Source organism: Polyodon spathula, chromosome 6, assembly GCF_017654505.1.
Source record: "Polyodon spathula isolate WHYD16114869_AA chromosome 6, ASM1765450v1, whole genome shotgun sequence".
In the NCBI taxonomy this organism is placed as follows: Eukaryota; Metazoa; Chordata; class Actinopteri; order Acipenseriformes; family Polyodontidae; genus Polyodon; species Polyodon spathula.
The window spans coordinates 42667265-42686911 of NC_054539.1; the positions used below are offsets into that span (position 1 = coordinate 42667265).

At 38.9% G+C, this 19647-nt stretch overlaps 1 protein-coding gene across 4 annotated transcripts in view; it reads left to right on the top strand.

The window, feature by feature from the left end:
- Window positions 1-19647, top strand: part of arid4b (AT-rich interaction domain 4B) — a 109860-nt gene that overhangs the window by 73462 nt on the left and 16751 nt on the right. For 3 of the 4 annotated variants that reach the window (XM_041252887.1, XM_041252889.1, XM_041252891.1), the window contains exons 14-16: window positions 2204-2301; window positions 3121-3355; window positions 10301-10539. In XM_041252887.1, coding sequence (XP_041108821.1) covers window positions 2204-2301; window positions 3121-3355; window positions 10301-10539 — 572 coding nt within the window. The remainder of the gene's footprint in view (window positions 1-2203; window positions 2302-3120; window positions 3356-10300; window positions 10540-19647) is intronic. The other variant, XM_041252890.1, reaches the window with a different exon arrangement.

The following is a 19647-nucleotide window of genomic DNA, read 5'->3' on the forward strand; positions in this document are numbered from 1 at the left end:
CATGTGTAAAGCAATATTGGTGGACTGCAGTAATTGTACAAAACTAGCAAAATACTACATGGTCTTTAAAGGTGCTATAAAAATCTAAGTTGTTAGTTGCGGCACCATATGGAAATGCATTGTTCTGATGTGGAAATAATGTCTATGCAAAAAAGAGTAATGCCTATACAGTACATGAGTCATTCAGTGGTATTTGTTTGTCTGCAACTGTGTACTGCTTTAACATTTTAAAATGAAAAGTGTACTAAGCTTGAACGGATAAATTATTGTATCTATTTACTTTATCAGAAGATTCATTGAGACCAAATGAGACCATTTTACAAGGGGTCCTGGTAAACAACAGAGACAATGGCAATGTACAAAAAGACAATTGTAATGTGCAAACCGTACAATAAAAACATATGTGATTCAAACTTAATCCACAGCATACAGAGACCAAAGAACAGAGTAAATAAGACATATATATATATATATATATATTTATTAATGTGGACTGGAGGAGAAGCATTGGCAGGAGGTTTAAAGCAATTCCCTAAATATGATCTTTAAAACCAGAAAGAATGATTATCAAATTCCGTCATATTAGGATGGAAACAGTGCCACGTCTTTGGAAGTTGAATGCAAATGATAATTCTCCCATGCGTGTTCCAGCCCTTAGAACAGACACATTAACAGAATCCTAAAACAATATAGCCAATGCTAAACCTTTCTACCAGAGCACTCAAATAAGCAGGCACTAAACCCTTAAAAACCTTAAACAGAAAGCAATACCAATGAAAAAGAATCTGATTGACGTTGCTGGTGATTCTGTTTTGAGAGATAATTTCAAAGTTATGTCTGTTTATCAGTTCAGGCTCTCAATTAGAAAAGAGTTCACTGAATTGTCACAGACAGCTGTTGAAATACTTGTTTACTTTGCCTCAACATATCTGCGTGAAACAGGATTTTCTTTGCTTATTTACATCAATAACAACTATAGAAATCGCTTGAATGTAGAGCCAGATCTGAGGTTTATACTGTGCTATGTTGCTTTCTGTCTTCAGAAAAATGTTGTTGGGAAAATCATCTTTTTCTAAATACTTTACTGTTTATTAGAAGGGGGAAGTGCACATGAGGCATGCATCTCTGAAGGGGGGCGCAGCAAAAAGTTTGTGAACCTCTGATCTAGATCTATTTAATAGTACCCTGTGTGCTTTTAAAGTATGGAAATAAAATGTAGCTACATTCTGTCTTTGTTTAGCTACATTCGAATCAATTTTTGATTGATCACTGGTTTTCACAAAACGTCATCTGTATAGTATCTTGATGTTTCTTATGTTTATCATAACATTCTTCAGAGAAAGAAACGTGAAATTGAGACAGTCAACCTTGCATAAAGGATGGGTCATATAGTAACCACAAATCCCTTAAACAAGATTAACTTTGATTTTTGCATAAAATTTTGCTTGTGTATCTGCTATTCTTCTTTCATCAAACTGATTAATATGTGAATAAAATAGACAAAATAGCAGAAATGCATAACCTGTAATGTATGTAGAAATACTATGTACATTGCAAATAGCATAAATCCCAACACTAGCCAGATAACACCGTGTAACAATTTTAACATCACAAGGACAGTGATATTTCAAAATATCACTACTTCCAATGGGAAAACAGGCAAATGTGTGTCTTTTCGTTCACATAAAGTCAAAAAAACAACATATGAATCCAAATGAACATGTATTTGTACTAAAGTAATACAAAAATGACTACAAAAGATTTAGAAGTGAAATACAGTATAATCGTAAATCTCAAAAAACTACTAATTTCTAAATCTTTTGTAGTCATTTTTGTATTACTTTAGTACAAATACATGTTCATTTGGATTCGTATGTTGTTTTTTTCTGACTTTATGTGAACGAAAAGACACACATTTTTGCCTGTTTTCCCATTGGAAGTAGTGATATTTTGAAATATCACTGTCCTGGTCACAAAAGCAAAGTTTGTGGGCAATAATAGCCATTTTCTATACTTTTGAGGCATAAGCAATTAGGAAATAACACTTACTACCCAGGAACAAAAATTGTGTTGCATAGTGTAATTTGATGGTATAGCAGAACCCTGTTGCTTCAGATGTCGCAGACAAAGAAGAACTGTGTAATAACCAGTGTGAACCGTGCTAACCTGTCTTCTATTTTATTTCTTTCTTTTCTGTCTGCAGATCGACAGTGGCTCAGTTTGGAAACAAATCTACCAGGACTTGGGAATCCCAGTACTCAACTCGGCAGCTGGATACAATGTCAAATGTGCCTACAGAAAGTATGTCTATTTACATTTTAGGTTAAAAAAATGAACACACAGTTCACACGGTTGGCTGCTCTCAAAGCCACTCAAGGGGCACTGGAATCATGCCTGAGTGCCTTGGCTTCAGGCATGACTCCCAATTGTATATTGCTTCTTTATAGATGTTTAAAAGGTGAATACTGCAATCCTAGTACAAACATAGAAAAGCTTCAGTGTATTAAGAAAAGGTGGATAGAAAATAGCAACTTTTGTGTAGCCCAAATGTTGTGGTATCCTTCATTTATGTTCTGCAATATATAGAAGCTGCATATCCCTGCTACAAGTCTCTTTCATTCACCCTGAACAACAAGACAGCAGATCTGACCCACTTTGAAAGGGGGCTGAGAGAAGGCATAGGTATTTCATATCCTGCGTGTTGTTGAGCAGAATCTAAAATCCAGGGCATATGATGCACTCCCCACTACTGTCATCTGTTTCTAGTTTTTAGGCATTATTAGACTACTTTTTCACAGAAAATGTGTTGATTTTAATTGTTTATATGACTTTCCATTGTTTTAGAAGCCTGAATAGCAACCTTTTGTCTACTGAGAGCCATTTTGTCACAAAGAGGCAGTTGGTATAATAGTTAGCTGTTTTAAATTGCAGAACATTTAATTTGATTTAAAAGCTGTCAGTTTTATACAGGAAGTTATTTTAACTGGGGGGAAAGCTGAACTTTTTATTTTATGTTGGTACCTTATTGTGCATAGTACTCGGATTGTAGTAGTGTATCTCATAAGAGGAAATGTATTATTATTATTATTATTATTATTATTATTATTATTATTATTACAGATACCTGTATGGGTTTGAGGAGTACTGCAAATCCACAAGCATCATGTTCCAGATGTCCCTGCCAGAAAAATCGGCCAGCATACCTGAGACAGGGAGGGGGGAAGAGGAGGAGAGCCTCTTTCACAAACCCGAACTGACAGCCGAGAAACCGAAACTGAAGAAAGAGGAACAGGAGGAGAAGGCGACATCACTGGAGATGGAGTGCAAAAAAGAAACCGAAACCAAACCCTCCAAGGTATTCAATGTAGTACAGCTTCAGAGACCTAACTATAGTTAAAATTACAAGTCACATTGAGAAATGTATTGACTAATGTATTTGCAAGTGCAAATATTGATTTATGTTATTGTTTATATTGTCACAATTTACATCTGATTATAATAACTGCTAGGTATATCTGGAATTACACAGTGAAGGGAAAATATGCTTGTGTTTGGGGTGTCTTTGCAAATGTAAATGTGTTTTGTTATTTTGTCCGTTATTTTAGTTGTACATAAGTGATGATTATGAATTTTGATTCCCAAAACAAAGCGGCAACAGCCACGGGATGCAGTCACTTTGCTTATATGCACAAGTCAAAATGTTTAAGCCTACTTCTTGCCTGTCCTGCAGTTCTTATTCTTAATCCTGTACTTCTAATTGGAATAAAGTTCCCTGCTGATTCATGATACAAGTGCTCTCGGTTGAAACACTGCCTTTGGTCTATTATCTTTTGTAGAGCTCTGTGTAAGTAGTCATCTAATAATGAGCAGTAGTTTAAACATAGCATCCTCCTGGGTTGAATGTGGGAGCTAGGTGTCGTTTTATTTTTAGGTAAATTTTGACAACCAGTCTTGCAGTTGTGAAGACACTTGTTATAGCTTGTGATTGGTTTGACGAACGAAGGCTAATGAAATTCATGTCTCTCATGAGTATCCTTCTCTATGTGTTTTAACCTTTGATGAAACTTGTAAAGACGTTCTGCACTGCAATTTATTGCCAACCTACTTGTGGTGTGATTGGTTTAGTAATATAGGATCTTGGGAAATGTTGAAACGTCAGGCAATAGTTGATTTATTGAACAGTTTTTCAGTATGAATCACACCAAAAGGATAAAAGTGGTTAGGGTTACAGATTTATATATCTCATTTACAGATGTTTAAAAGTGAAATACAGTTCACTATGTTTAGCTGTTCACGTAACATTTAAATTAAATCAGGAGTTACAGGTATCATCTGCTCTTAAGTTCCATCTAGAAGTTACAGTGTATTATATACTGTTTTCTAAATGGGGAGCTCTAATTTAGCCAGATTATAATTAGTTGTATGCTGATATTTGTATTTTCCCAGTAATTGCCTTTGACGTATTTGTTGGCAGGTATTAAATAAATCAAAACACTTCCGCATTGTGTTTTAAAAGTTTTTGGAAGCAAATTGACATCTCTGACAATCCACTGTGCTATGAATCCACAGAAATGTTTCGTTTCGTCCGCAAAACCAGAGTCAGAATACTTCAACAGATAAGCGAATACCATTTTGATACGCAACAATCCTTTCAACAGTTAGTTAATATATTATTACGCATTTCAAATGTAACACTTAAAGACTTGCGATTTCAGCATTTCACATTTCATATAGCTTTTGCATTTCTTTAGTTTAACCATTGTTTATGAACATATTGAATTTCTAAATCTAACACTACTATTATTACTTCTGGTAGGCTTTTGCAATATCATTTTGTAGTTTCTTTGATTACATTATGTTAAATAAAATTACTAAATGGTAAAAAAAAAAAAAAATAATAAATATATATATATATATATATATATATATATATATATATATATATATATATATATATATATATACACACACACACACACACACACACACACACACACACACACACACACACACAGAAGGAAAAACATTGAGTGAAATAGCTTGCATCACTCAATTTAAGGCATGGTATTCGAAGCATAATCAACAAGTACAGAGAAACATCTGTAATTGACAAACCCAGGGCTGGAAGACCCAAAAAGCTGTCTAACAAGGATGAGAAATACTTGAAGATAATATCCTGAAGGAATAGAAGGAAGATATGCGTTGAATTGACAACAAACCTGGCAGAAGGCACAGGTGTCGTTGTCCATCAAATCAACAGCACGAGGGTCATTCTTGAAATCAGGACTTAATGGATGTGTTGCAGTAAGAATACCTGTTAAGAAAAGGGAACAAGACTAAAAGGACAAAATATGCACAAGAACACAGACATTGGACTGTGGAACAATGGTCAAAGGTGCTTTGAACTGTTGATGGATGGACAATGACACCTGTGCCTTCTGCCAATTTAATGCTTGTTTATTCTATTCCTCAAGGATATTGGGGCAAATATTCAAAGTTCTTGTGATTTTTCTCATTTTTCTCTCAACTCTGCTTGCGTTATGAATGTTTTGCGTAAAATCGCAAGTGTGAAAGTGAAATCTAAAAATTGCGGGGAACTGCAATTATCGCAGCGCTGCGGAAAATAATAAATTAACATGAATTAACACAGGAAGTCAACCGCAACTCTCTCTCGAGATATATAACCATCACAACCTTTTGCAAAATGAAGATGCATTATTTGGGCTTGAAGAGGCATAGCCCCAGCACCTCTTCAGCTATGAAAGTTAAAAATGTAATTTAATCTTTTGCTCTCAAGTGCATTTTCTTACAACTCTCAATACGGTTTTATCAGTTCTTGCGTGCTCTAAACAGAGGCAGTCCACTGCCAGGAACATTTAATTACTTTACCATTTACTTGCCATAAAGTTGACACTGGCTGCGAAAGAAGGACTGCGAATCTATTGCCGTTTTTTATACACAAATGAAATAAGCTTACTTGAACTGAAAAACGTCTTGAACGATACAAGCAAATTCCTACACTACTTGGTTTGATTGAATGAGTAGTACACAAAAAGCTTCAATATGAAAGCTGAACATTAATTTCAATAAACAAGTTTTTAATGAAAACAAATATTGCAGTCTACTTCACTAAAGTGAAAACTGGCTTCTGTTATTTTTAAATACCATGCTTCTGATTATAATACTGCTTAATAACAGGAACAGTATTTTATTTTGGGTTAGTGTTGAACCCAGTTTACCATATTTATTTTTTGCCATGCATCAAACCAATGTTTGTGTAGTGTGCGTGTATCGTGTTTTTTTTTTTAAATCAGTCGGCCTTCTGGAGTCAGCCGAATGCCTTTTTATTTAATTTTAAACCGTTTAAATGCCAAACCATAACAAAACATAGAATAATAGTGCATATACACAGAGTAAAAAAAAAAGTGGACAGGCTAATACATATTTATTTATTTATTTAGTCCTGTATTTGTCTTTATTTTTCTGCCAATACTACTGCTTTGCATATGTGATGTAGTATAAGTGATTATAAAATCTAACACTTGTACTTACAACACTCTTTCATATAAACGTGTTATGATTTTGAATGTGCGCTTCTTAAGAACGGTATTATTGTCATTGCTTGCGCACCGGCACCTCTTTCTTTACAAATTAAGCACTGGTAATTAGTATTGCTTAAAATAAACCACAAATAAATTACATGTTTGAGTTGGAAATTAACCAAATGTTATTTTGTTTAAACAAAGTATAAATCAACTAAAGACTTCAGTAAGACAAGTCGAGGAATGTTATATGTTGCCTGTATATTCTGCCTGCATGATATTTCCACTTTTTCTGTTGCTCTGCTAGCATTTGCAAATATAGCTGTCTGAAAGCCATGTTCACTCTTTAACTAGAAACAGAGATTGTCCTGTAATACTTCCTACAAAATAATTAAGAGGAGTGTTACTAGCAAATTAACTTTTTGGTGGTGAACTTGTGGAATTATTCGTGACACCTCCCCCAAATTCGAGGGAGAAGCACAGAAACAACTCGCAAACCCATTTTTTCCAACGCAGCATCTATTTTGAGTCTCACTCAAAAGAGCAGCTTTCTTTGCAAAAAGAAAAAAATTCCCCTTGCGACACACAAGCAAGGCGTTTTAATATTTGGCCAATTATCTTCAAGTATTGCTCGTCCTTGTTAGACAGGTTTTTGGGTCTTCCAGGCCTGGGTTTGTCAACTACAGATGATGTTTCTGTGTACTTGTTGATTATGCTTCAGATACCACACTTTGGAAATTGAGTAATGCAAGCTATTTCACTCAATGTTTTTCCTTCTTTATGCAAGTCAGTGTTGTTATAAGAAACACTAGTGGAGGCTTTGAGCAAATTGTTGATGCTCCTAATGCATCAGAGTAGAAAAATGCAACATGTCTAAGACTTTTAGGTATGTGTGTATATATGTGTATAAAATGTGTATACAAGTTTTGCGTCACCTAGAATTTAAGCATTGAGACATACATTAAAAAAAATAAAAGTAAATGTACACTACCGTGTACAAAAGTTTTAGAACACCTCCATTTTTCCAGTTTTTATTGAAATTTACGTTGTTTAATGTCTCAGTGTACTCTGAAATTAAAGCATAGAACAAATAAACAATTGGAGATAAAAAAGAAATCATGGAATCGTTTTGTTTAACAAAATTTAATCTAAATTTTTGACTCAAAGTAGCCACCTTTTGCAGATATAACAGCCGAACACACTCGTGGCATTCTTTCTACAATGGAAATCAAATATTGTTTGGAAAGTTCTTCCCAACACTGTTGCAGAAGTTCCTACAAATGTGTTGCACTTGTAGGTTGCTTTGCTTTCACCCTTCTGTCCAGTTCATCCCAAACCAGGTCGATGGGGTTTAAGTCTGGAGACTGCTGGCCATTCCATGATTTGAAGCCTACCGTCTTGTTCTTTTCTTCTAAGGTAGTTCTGACATAGCCTGGAGGTATGTTTTGGGTCATTATTTTGCTGTAGGATGAACCCCTGACCAGTTAGGCATATACCAGAGGGTATTGCATGGCACTGCAAAATGCTGTGGTAGCCGTTTTGGTTCAGGGTGCCACTCACTTTGTGCAAGTCGCCAGCTTTGGATCCAGCAAAAGAGCCCCAGACCATCACGCTTCCTCCTCCTTGTTTGACAGTTGGTGTCACACACCGAGGAACCATCCTTTCGCCTACTCGACGGCGTACAAAAACCCTGCGTGATGAACCGAAGATTTCAAATTTTGATTCATCGGTCCAAAAGACCACCTTCCAGTCTTCAGTAGTCTACTGGCGGAGTTTCATGGCCCTGGCAAGCCTCTTTTTCTTATTTTGCCATCTTACCTATGGCTTTCTTACTGCCACTCGACCTGTCAAACCTGCAGCTCGAAGTCTTCTCTTCACAGTTGAAACTGAGACTTGCTTATTTCGACCAGTGTTAAGCTGTGCTTGAAGCTGTTGTCCTGTGAGACGCCTATCACGCAAGCTGTTGACTCTCAGAAACTTGTCTTCTGATTCTGTTGTGGCTTTGGGTCTGCCAGAACTCTTCCTGCCAGAGTTTCCTCCAATTTGCAAGTGCCTTTTGATGGTTTAGGAAACTGTACTCACTGACACCTTGGCTTTCTTTGTAATTTCTGTAAAGGAAAGACCTACACTTCTAAGGGTTATAATGGTCTGTCTGTCTTCCTTTGTTAATTGCCTTTTTCTCGCCATTATGATAGCAATATATTACTTCCTGCAGTACAATACTGTCCAAATAATGCTTAAGAGAGTCTAGTAACACAGTCTGTTCCAACACTGCTTTTATACAGACAGAGGGTTTGTAAGTAATCAACAAAAGTTGGGACACCTGTAGAAATTGTTAGCACCAACTTTCAAGGCTTAATTTACTTCCATTGCTGCAGAACAGCTGTAAGTTGTTAACCCATTACTTGTTCCCTGAAAAAGGCCTTCTTGTATAACTCTGAAATGTACATTATTTTTCAGTTTTTGGTAACCTAAACTCTTTTAACCTCTGGCAGTTTACCACTTACCTTTGTACCATTTCAGGTTATTCACTGGACTGCTTAAATTTCAATAAAAACTGAAAAAATGGGGGTGTTCTAAAACTTTTGACCGGTAGTGTATGTCTCAATCCTTCAATTCTAGATGATGCAAAACTTTTTTGGCCATTGCTCTACATCTAAAACATAGTTGCCTCACGAATATCTTCACGCACAGCAGACACTTTTGTCAGTGTATATGGGCATTCAAACTCCAACTCAGAGGAACTCTTGATAACATTCCAACAATATGAGAGACAAACATTTTTACTGGTTGAACTAAGAGTTGTTTTGAGTGGCATAAACAACACCAAGTGTTGAATTGGTAATCAAATAATCCACAGTTTCTCAAGCCTAACGGCACACGAAACAGTGAATTATTTTTACTGATTCAACACTTATAGTTCTGTATCCCTCTACTTGATCAGAGTGAGCACCTTGTCCAAAACTACAATCCCACAATTCACTGTAGAGAACACATTTCTGAGGAACATGAAAAGAAAAGAAAAAAGATTCCATATCAAAAGAATAGAAGACATGCAAGACAAATTGCTCATAAAATATGAATGAGATTGTTAGTTTGATTGCAACACAGTATTAAGTAACACAGATTTCTTTTTTATTCATACTCAGTAAGTTTGTAAACAAGGGACACCAAAGGGCCATGTTGTTTTGTGTTCAGTTTTTAAAACATTTTTATACCGTGCATAGACTTTACACACACTACAGAAATAGTTTATTTTTTATTTTTTTTTATTTACGAAGAACATTTTACAGTGTACATGTGGCTGTAAATAAAGCATATAGCCTACCTGCTATTTTTGTTTTCTGTTTGTATGCGTCACACTTTCTTTGCAAAAGTGATTTAAAGACTTAAAATTCAGAATTTTGATTATTGTGGTCCACATCTTGTGTTTCGACCCACTGGAATCCATCTGTATTTCTGAAAGCTTCTCGCCCTTTTCCAACAGATTGATCGCAGTTTGTTTAAACTCTGTAGAGTAAGTTTTTATATGCCGTCTTTTAATTGTGTATTTATTTTTTGCGTCTTTAGTGGGTTACTTGTATCTGTCCTTTCATTTTATTCTCATCCTGTCTGTGGTGTCAGCATAACATTTTTATCACATTAAATTGGTTATTGGGGAGCATATGTATTGTCCGGCATATCCAAATATCTGGCATAACGATGTCTGTATTAGCAAGGGACTACTGTATTGTACAAATCTCAGTAATCATTTTCAGCTTTGTCATTCACAGGGGGAAAAGAAAACTGAAGTGGAGTCAAAGGCTGTAAAGGATGACAACTACTTGGAGATTAACAGTTTAAAAAATGAGGATGAAGAGGAGGAGGTGGAAGATAATGACAATGAGGAGGAGGAGGAGGAGGAGGAGGATGAGAGAGGGGCACCCGGTGACAACTCTGTTAATCTGCTTAAAGAAAACATGAAACAAGACCAGCCAGAGGAGAAGGACATATCGGGGTAGGTAGTAACGACTAAGCCAGATACTGGGGAAAAGCTTTTGGCTACAGACACTGACAGTTCCTTAAAGTGATTGTAACTTACAGAATAATTCCATAAATCTTACCTGTTGTGCACTTACAGTTTTAAAAAACATAGGTGTTTTAGCTTTAAAACAGTATATCTGGTACTAAACTAGCCGCTTTCAGATAATGTTGCACTGGTGAAATTGACCTTGCATCGTCAGCTGCTTCTTTCCTGTCATTTAACAAAGCAGCTGCTTTCCCTGTTGAAGGACATGCTTTCAGTTACAGGCTTTGACCCAGAAGACAAAAGATTTCCTGAGGAAAGGGTATAGAAATTAAGAACTTTCTTTAACCTCATGTTGTATCAGATATCCTTTTTTAAAATGAAAATACATGTTTGCTGTAACATGTGTTTTTTTCAGAACTGCACAATTGAGACCTATGCAGCTAATGAAGGTGTAACAATTTATGGAATTGTTTGCTATTTTGGAATTGTTTGGAACTGTGAGCTACAGTCACTTTAAGTTACTAGAGAACAGATATCGGTCACGATTTATGTAAACATATAGACTACTGTTTAGAGAGAGAGTTTTCTGACAATTTGTTTGCTTAAAGGGCCATTGTGTGTGTGTGTGAGTGAATCTTTTTTTTTTGTTTGTTTTTGGGGTTTTTTGAGGTTTTGTGGATGAAGCTTTTATTGTGCTATCAAATGAAACCTAGAATTAAATTTTACAGAATATTAGTGAATAGATCAGATGGCTCTGAAACTCCACCTACTCTCTTATTTTTACACTCTATCAGTGGTACGCAACTCTGACCCTCGAGATCCAGTTCAGGATTTTACTCCAAGCATGTTATAATTAGTTAATCGAAGCAGCTAAGAGGCAATTAGCTAATTTAGTAACTGGCTGGAATGAAGACCAGGACTGGAATTGATCTCAAGAGCCAGAGTTGAGTACCACTGCTCTATATAGTAGAATACTCTTTAGAAATAATTGACACAGGATAATTTATGACACAGGATCTGTAGCCCTGTAATGTTTTATGATTTGGTCCACGTCGTATGGAGTCTTAAGTGTGCTACAAGCCTTTGTTTATGGAACTTTATATTCTTAAAATGTAACATAATGGTTTCCCATGAAGGTATGTGCAGAATCCTTAAAAATTGAAAGTTTTTTTTGACTAGCCAAGCACTTAAGAGTGGGAATTATCCATATGGGGAAAAGTCACTTCATTTTTTATTGGAACTTCTCTGTGGCTTGTATTGTCAGAATTATTAAATTATCCCTGATAGCAAGTTCCCTTTCAAGTACGAAATGTTATTCCATTACAGATTTGGAATGGCCTCTCTCCCAGTTGCTCGGCTACAGAGCCTGTGTACACAGACGGCCCCTAGTTGCAGTTGCCTGTCTTGGTCGGCAGCTTCTTCCACCTTGACAAGACACTTGCTAGTGTTAAAGGCTATTTAGCTTCACTGGTGAGGCTGCCATCTCCCCAGTGTCTTATGCCGCTTTAGTGAGCAACTAGGAGACTAGTTAGGTGACAGATATCGGCCCCTGCATCAAATTGCTGTGGCAAGCTGAGTATTCTTGGCAAGTGTTCCCCGCAGAACATTCATTTTTAACCTGCTTTTTCCTTCCTGAAAGCATCTCTGCTTTTCATGTAAACCAGTCAGTGGAGTTGGAGGCCTTCCAGCCACCACCTTTCCAGTCTGATAGGGAGAGGAAGCGCCACACGCTCTACCCTGTTACTATGCTGTCTGGACCGGGTTGGTGTCAAACAGAGCAGTTCTTTATCTACTATGGGTCTAAGTTCCATGGACAAGCCCTGTCCAAACAGCGGCTGTCGAAGTGAATTGTGGACACTGTCCAGATTGCCTATGATGTAGCCCTGCCCCCATCAGAGAAGGTCACTGGACATTCCACAAGTGACCTTGCAACCTCTTGGGCATTATTGCAGGGTGCATCTGTCTCGGACATATGCAGTGGTGTATGGGGGCTCTTTTGAGCAGGATTGACATATGATATATAGCGTTATGCACTGTTAATGTCGTGCACTCTAACTGAATGGGAATTGAACAGCTGAGACATGGCTTTTCTGTGACATTTGCTGTGTTAGACCAATTTGTCCGTGAATGTCTTGAATATTGAGATAGATTCCTTGTTCTGCGCAACAACTGTTTTCTAGTGGAATGAGGTGGCTAATGAAGCTGTACATAAACAAACATCATTGTTTTTTGGATTACAAAATATATAATTCATTTGGAGTAAATTTCAGGATCTTTTGATTCATTATTGTAAGTACTGGTAAGAACTTTGTAAGCACATAAGAACTTTGTAAACACATTATTACGCACATTTATTGAGAGTGTAAGAAACTTGGGGCTATAAGGATATCTGTCTATTTGTATGTACGTATTTGATCATAACTTGTATCACATATGAACCATGGCAAAGCAACACATTTTACTGGCCACCCTAGTGAATGTGGTATGTTTATTTATTATCACCTGCAATCGAGAGTATATCAGTCTGGAGGTATACGGAGGCGTCTGTCAGTTACATTTTTGCACAAATCTGGAGAACCAGTTGTGATGACTACTCAAACATAAATTATTGATATTATCAGAATATGGAGATAGAGTATGGCAGTGTGGCAAAGTGCCCGCCCCTGTGTGTATTTTGTGTTGTATGTTGTGTGTTAATGTTGGTGTATAGTCATTGGTACACGGGATATAAACGGGTCTGTGTAACACGAGTGTTTAAAATGTGTATTTGTATTTAGGCACGAGGATTGCACAGCACTTCACATCAAGTAAAATGTAATAATATGTGAGCACAAGGAATTGCACTTTATTAATTCACGTGCAGTTGTACCGCAACTCAATTGAATGATTGATTAGCAGTCGAGTCTCGGTACAGCTGCTTAAAAGCTAGTTTTTGGGGGATCCAAAACTAGAGAGGGAGCTGATCCCACTTCCACCAGCAGAGGAAGAATGCCTGCTGTCCCCATCTCCACCAGGAGAGGGTGAGTGCCTGCTAGTATCATTTCCCCCACCGTCACCACCTGGAGGAGAGGAGCAGGTGCTTTCTCTGCCTCCATCACCTTCCTGCCAGTGAGGGAGAACCACACCGGTCCCCTGTAATAAGGGTAGACTACACGCCGCTCCCACAGCCGTCACCAGTAGACTACACTCCCCCGCCACCTCCATTGGCAGGAGCGGAGCAGCAGGAGCTGCTTCTGCCTCCGCACCCTCCACCGGCAGGAGCGGAGCAGCAGCAGGAGCTGCCTCTGCCTCCGTCACCTCCACCGGCAGGAGCGGAGCAGCAGGAGCTGGCTCTGCCTCCTCCACCGGCAGGAGCGGAGCAGCAGGAGCTGGCTCTGCCTCCTCCACCGGCAGGAGCGGAGCAGCAGGAGCTGCCTCTGGCTCCGCCACCTCCACCGGCAGGAGCGGAGCAGCAGGAGCTGTCTCTGCCTCCGCCACCTCCATCGGCAGGTGCGGAGCAGCAGGAGCTGACTCTGCCTCCGCCACCTCCATCGGCAGGTGCGGAGCAGCAGGAGCTGACTCTGCCTCCGCCACCTCCACCGCCAGGAGCGGAGCAGCAGGAGCTGTCTTTGCCTCCGCCACCGCCAGGAGCGGAGCAGCAGGAGCTGCCTCTTCCTCCGCCACCTCCATCGGCAGGAGCGGAGCAGCAGGCGCTGCCTCTTTCTCCGCCACCTCCACCGCGAGGAGCAGAGCAGCAAGAGCTGCCTCTGCCTCAGCCACCTCCACCAGTAGAGGGTGAATGCCTGCTGGGTCCCCGTCCACCAGCAGAGGGTGAATGCCTGCTGGTATTAATTCCCCCACCAGCAGAAGATTTATACCTGCTGGTATCACTCCCCCCACCATCATGAGGAGAGGAGCTGGAGCTGTCTCTGCCTCTATCACCATCAAGGGGAGAGGAGCAGGAGCTGCTTCTCCCTTCACCAGAAGGACCAGGACTAGATGCTGGCGGTCCTCAGCAGCCCGTGCATAGGCAGCTGAGGGAAGAACCGCTGGCTGCAGTGGCTGAGAAATGGGCTAAAGCCCGCACCCCAACTTGTCCTGACTCCCCACACATCTTCGCCCAAGGATGCCTGCCTCGCTTCGCCCAAGGGTGCCTGCCTCGCTTCGCCCAAGGGTGCCTGCCTCGCTTCGCCCAAGGGTGCCTGCCTCGCTTCGCCCAAGGGTGCCTGTTGCTCCGCATCGCCTGGGGTTGCCAGCCGCTCTGCATCGCCTGGGGTCGCTGGAACTGCTTCGCCAGGAGACCACCTTCCCCTGCAGCAGTTTCGCTGCCGGAGATCTTAGGGGAGGTCTGGAGACCACCAACCCCAGCAGCTTTTCCGCTGCTGGCCTTGCCCCGGCTGACAGCCGCATCATTGGCAGCATTTCCGCTGCCAGTGGTACAGCGGGAGGAGAAATCTGCCCCACTGTCAGCACGTCTGCTGACAGCATGGCAAGTAGCAGCCTGGCTACTGGCAACATTGCCGCCCATCAACCCCTTAAAGTCCCTGTTCTTGGCCCAGGACTTTGATGGAGACTTTTGGGATTTTTAAGGGGGGTGGTGGCCATTGAGGCCATGCGTGCTTTGCACAAGGGGGGGTATATGTGGCAAAGTTCCCTGCTCCTGTGTGTATTTTGTGCTGTATGTTGTTTGTTAATGTAGGTGTATTGTCATTGGTACACGGGATATAAACGGGTCTGTGTAACACGAGTGTTTAAAAGGTATATTTGTATTTAGGCATGAGGATTGCACAGCACTTCACGTGCAAGTAAAATGTAATAATATGTGAGCACAGGGAATTGCACTTTATTAATTCACGTGCAGTTGTACCGCGATTGATTGAATGATTGATTACCAGTCGAGTCTCGGTACAGCTGCATAAAAGCAGCATGTTTTCACTCACTCAGGGTTGTGTGTTCGGTGAGTGGAGTACGGGATTGGAGACAGAGGTTATAATAATACTAATGATAATAGTTAATACATCAGCTCACCGTGTTTGTCTGTGTAATCCGTTTTGTTTGTCTCTTTAATTTGGCGAAAGTGCAGTGTCCTTTGTTTTTTGTTTGTTACAACCTTTTTATTTACTGTTCATTCATTAAATGCTGAGCGAAACCAATCGCTCAGCTCCACCCAACTCCACCTCTCTGTTGTTTATTTTCTGGTTCCTGTTTCTGGTCTGACGTCACCCACCTCAGCCGTTTTTTTGACAGAGGGGGACCTCTTTTCTCTTGAAGAACATGAGCAGCTTTGTATTACCAACATTAGCTTTGTATTAATATTACAATTTATTAAATACCTTAGGATTTGTTACTTTAGACATATACCAGGCCCCTATTACGCATATTGAAGTCATTAAACGAGAGTGTATACAAAGCTCTGGAGCGTGGAGAAAAGTAATTACAATTGCAAGCAGCATCATGTAGGCAAATTACATGTTGTGTTGGACTGGAAAGCAGGTTATTGTTTACTGTTGATTTTAATTTAGGTTTTAGGGTGTTTAAAATGGAATTCAGACACCTTAATCTGTGTGAATGAGTAGAAAGTAAGCAAAGCTTTTTATATATTTTAAAGGAAGGTGTTTATTGGTTTTATAGGGATATCAAAAGTTGTTTCCATTGCTTGAAGCAGGGCTCCAGACAAACTTTTTGCGTTAGGAGCCAATGGCTCCTAGGCCAAAAATGTTGGGCAGCAAATCCAGTTGTTGGGTGCTACTTTAAGAATAAGTTGGTTGCTTCCATATTCAACTGCTTAAAATGCAAGAAAAACACTAAAATGATAGAAAAACAGGAATGTAATGTTTGTACTCACTAGTTTGCTTCATCATTGTTCATCTATGCTCCCTAAAACTGACTTGCTCTGCCTTGCCTGTCCTCCGTCTGATCTGCTATTCTGACACTGCACCTGTTCTCGAATGCTTCTGTGTAACTGTTCTTCTTTCTCTTGCTGTCATTTTACATCTGTGGTTCTTTCAAAAGTGAACTTCAAATTTCCAACAGTTCTGCCTTTTGGCAATGTGTTACTTTACTCAGCCCTCCTGAATTAATTGGGATTTGGCTTAACTAAAGCCTGTGAACTATATGTACAACTATCAAATCTTTCTTAGTATTCACAATCTGAATCTGCCTCTCCAGATGCCTGTGGTGCTTGGCCTGCATCCCTGATTACCAACACTGGGCTCTGCATTGTCAGGCAGGCTAAATCAGAGAAGTATAGTAAAGCCACTTCCTCAACGGGCAAACAAAATAAAGTAAAGCACAATAAGTGTGTAGTATAAGCATGGGAGAAGGATGATAAACTGCAAAACTACAGTGCAAATATATGATCAACTTTGTAATCAAGTTTTATAAGGGTAACATTATTTGCTTCTTAGTAAAATAAAACATACTACAAATAAGCTGCAAGTAAAATGTCTCAAATATTATAACTTGACTAGTAAACAGCAGCCTTGTACCTCAAGGGCCACACACTACAGCGTTTATTCACTGCATTTTTTATGCAAGCCGATTTGCTGTGATTTTTGTATTCACGCATGGGCGTTTTTCTCTTCTTCAAATGTACATTGGAATGTCTGATTCTAGCAGTGCTTGTTCTTTATAAGCAGCACAGTAAATATCTTGATATGTACTAAACAGAAAATAAGAGAAAAGTTGAAGCAAAACACCTACTATCATATATTGTGTTTTCTATCAGTAGAATTACCAGTGGGTTGAACAGAAATTCCTTCCACTCACTTTCATGGTACAAATACTGTACTGTAACTGCCATTCGCTGTCATCAGGCTTTGTGAGTTGTTCCGTTCTTGTTTGAATTGAAGTAAACACATCCAGTTTGAAGTATTGTGGTTTAATGAAGTTAGATTAAATTGGCTACCTCCTGCTTTTATTTTATTTTAAATACCAGTATTTTTTTTTGTCTGCTGTGTGTATCAATTATATGCAAACCAGTGGTATTTTATAGATGTGAACCCACAATCTTCTTTGTTCTCTTCTTCTTCGAAGCTATAACAATGCAGCAGCCTGCATCCGATCTGCATTGCCTCCTTTACAACTTCCCTGATTGCCTCCACCTTTAGCTGTCGCAACGCAGCGTTGTTCGTCCAGCTTGTTTCGATTATTTTTTTCTCAAAAAAGAGTCACTATTGCGAAGTTGTTCACTTGCCATCACAAGTAAGAGTAAACTGAAGCTAAGGTAAACAACTTATTATTATTTTTTTTTTTTTTTTAAATAAAAAACTCTGCAAATAACCCCTTGTGTTCTCTTAGGCGAAATGTTCACTAAGACAGAGTTGACCACCGGACACAATATGCTAAGGACAATCACAATGTGAATCAGTAAATAGAAGTATGTTTATAACATACAGTGGTGTGCAATTCTTGAAAAAAATTACTTGTCCAAGGGACAAAATGGTAGAAAAATCCACTCGTCCTTGTTAAAAATCTCCCTGTCACACAAAACACAAACAAAAAAGTAGAATAGAACTTGTAGGATTTTGGTTTTATTTAACAGTGAACAAAATCAATCAGTTAGTGATACACAGGGGTGGATCTAGCCTTGTAGCTAGACTTCACTGAATTTAAGATACACAAAGGGTTCCCTGTGAACCCACCTCATCTCAATCAATGCATAACATACTTTAAGGAAATGTTCCTTTCAGTGCAGTTTGGAACACATTTGCTGGTTAAATTTAAGTAATTTACTAAGAGTAGCTTACAATTATAATAAGGAGTACTTGGAGTTATTCAAATATAAAAATAGCTTTGGTCTGTTTTTTTCCCACTCTTGAATTTCATTTTATTTTCAGGGGGAATGGCAAAAAAAGTCACTTTTGCATTAAAAAATGATATTTTACTGCATCATCATTCACACTGTTGTTGCTTTAAAATAAGCTGCTTCCAGGAGACCTAACAGCTGTTCATCAATGTGAGACGGAGTACTCTCCATTGCTTTTGCCATTGCCTGACGTGAAATTTCTACTTCGCATTTCTTTTTCAAAGCTGGGTGTGTACTGCCACTAGAATGTCTCAGTAATGTACTGTAGACGTTTTGTAACAGCAGCTAGTAAATTTTACAGTTGCATAAAGACTGCAGACTGAACAACTTATTTCACCGTTACTAAACTCCAGCCATGGATAAATCTTCAGCCAGTTTGGCTGAAATGTATCTTTTTGCCTTTCCATTCACTGCTATTGTTTGTTTGTGTTGTACATTCTGCCTGTTTTCATTTAACGGCTTTGGCAAACTTTTTTGCCTGCAGCAGAAGAATCAGCTGCCTCGTCAGTGCAAGCTGCTTTTCTTTTTAACCAGAAGCAATTTTTTTTTTTTTTTTTTAAAGTCACCGCTTGCAAATCAACACCTAGATAGATTTAATACTGTCTTTTTTTTTTTTCGAAACTGTTTACTTACTGCAGTGAACTGAGTGAACTGACGGCCGAGAATCACATAAAGACAATAAAGTCTCGTGGCACTTAAAATATCCAACACTACTTTTCATTTATTTATTTATTTGTTTATTTATTTTATCCAGAACTACTCAGAATGCGGCTCATAGTGCTTTCGTCACTGACACTCACTTCCTTATAGAGTGCTGTAGCGTTTCAGGTATTCTGAATTGGGTGAAAAATATAGTAGCTTGCAGTCTTAAAATATCTCTGCAGGATTTTCCTGTACTGAAAGCTGCAGATATGCAGGAGCAACTTGGAAAATGCTCAATTTCCGCAATCCCACGCTGAAATTCAAGCCCTGTTATAAGCTGAATTCAGCTCCTGATGTATGGATGTTTTAGTTTGTTGAATCATTCTCAACTATTACTACTGCTTTGTGGAATTCAGATTTTTCTTGACGTTCTTTCAGTTTTGTAACTGCTGAATCCCAGATTTTTAAAGGACTTGTGTATAGCCTGTCAAGTTTCTCTGCATTTTTTACTGTTTTTCTACCAAAATGCACACAGTATTTGTAGTAGGCTCTATCAAATTTGTCTTGTGTTTATTTATGTTATATACTTTTTTTTTTTAAACCATGTCCAACATTTTACAGCTATTTTTCCTCATCTAATCATCTTGTCCCATGATGGCTAACTGGAA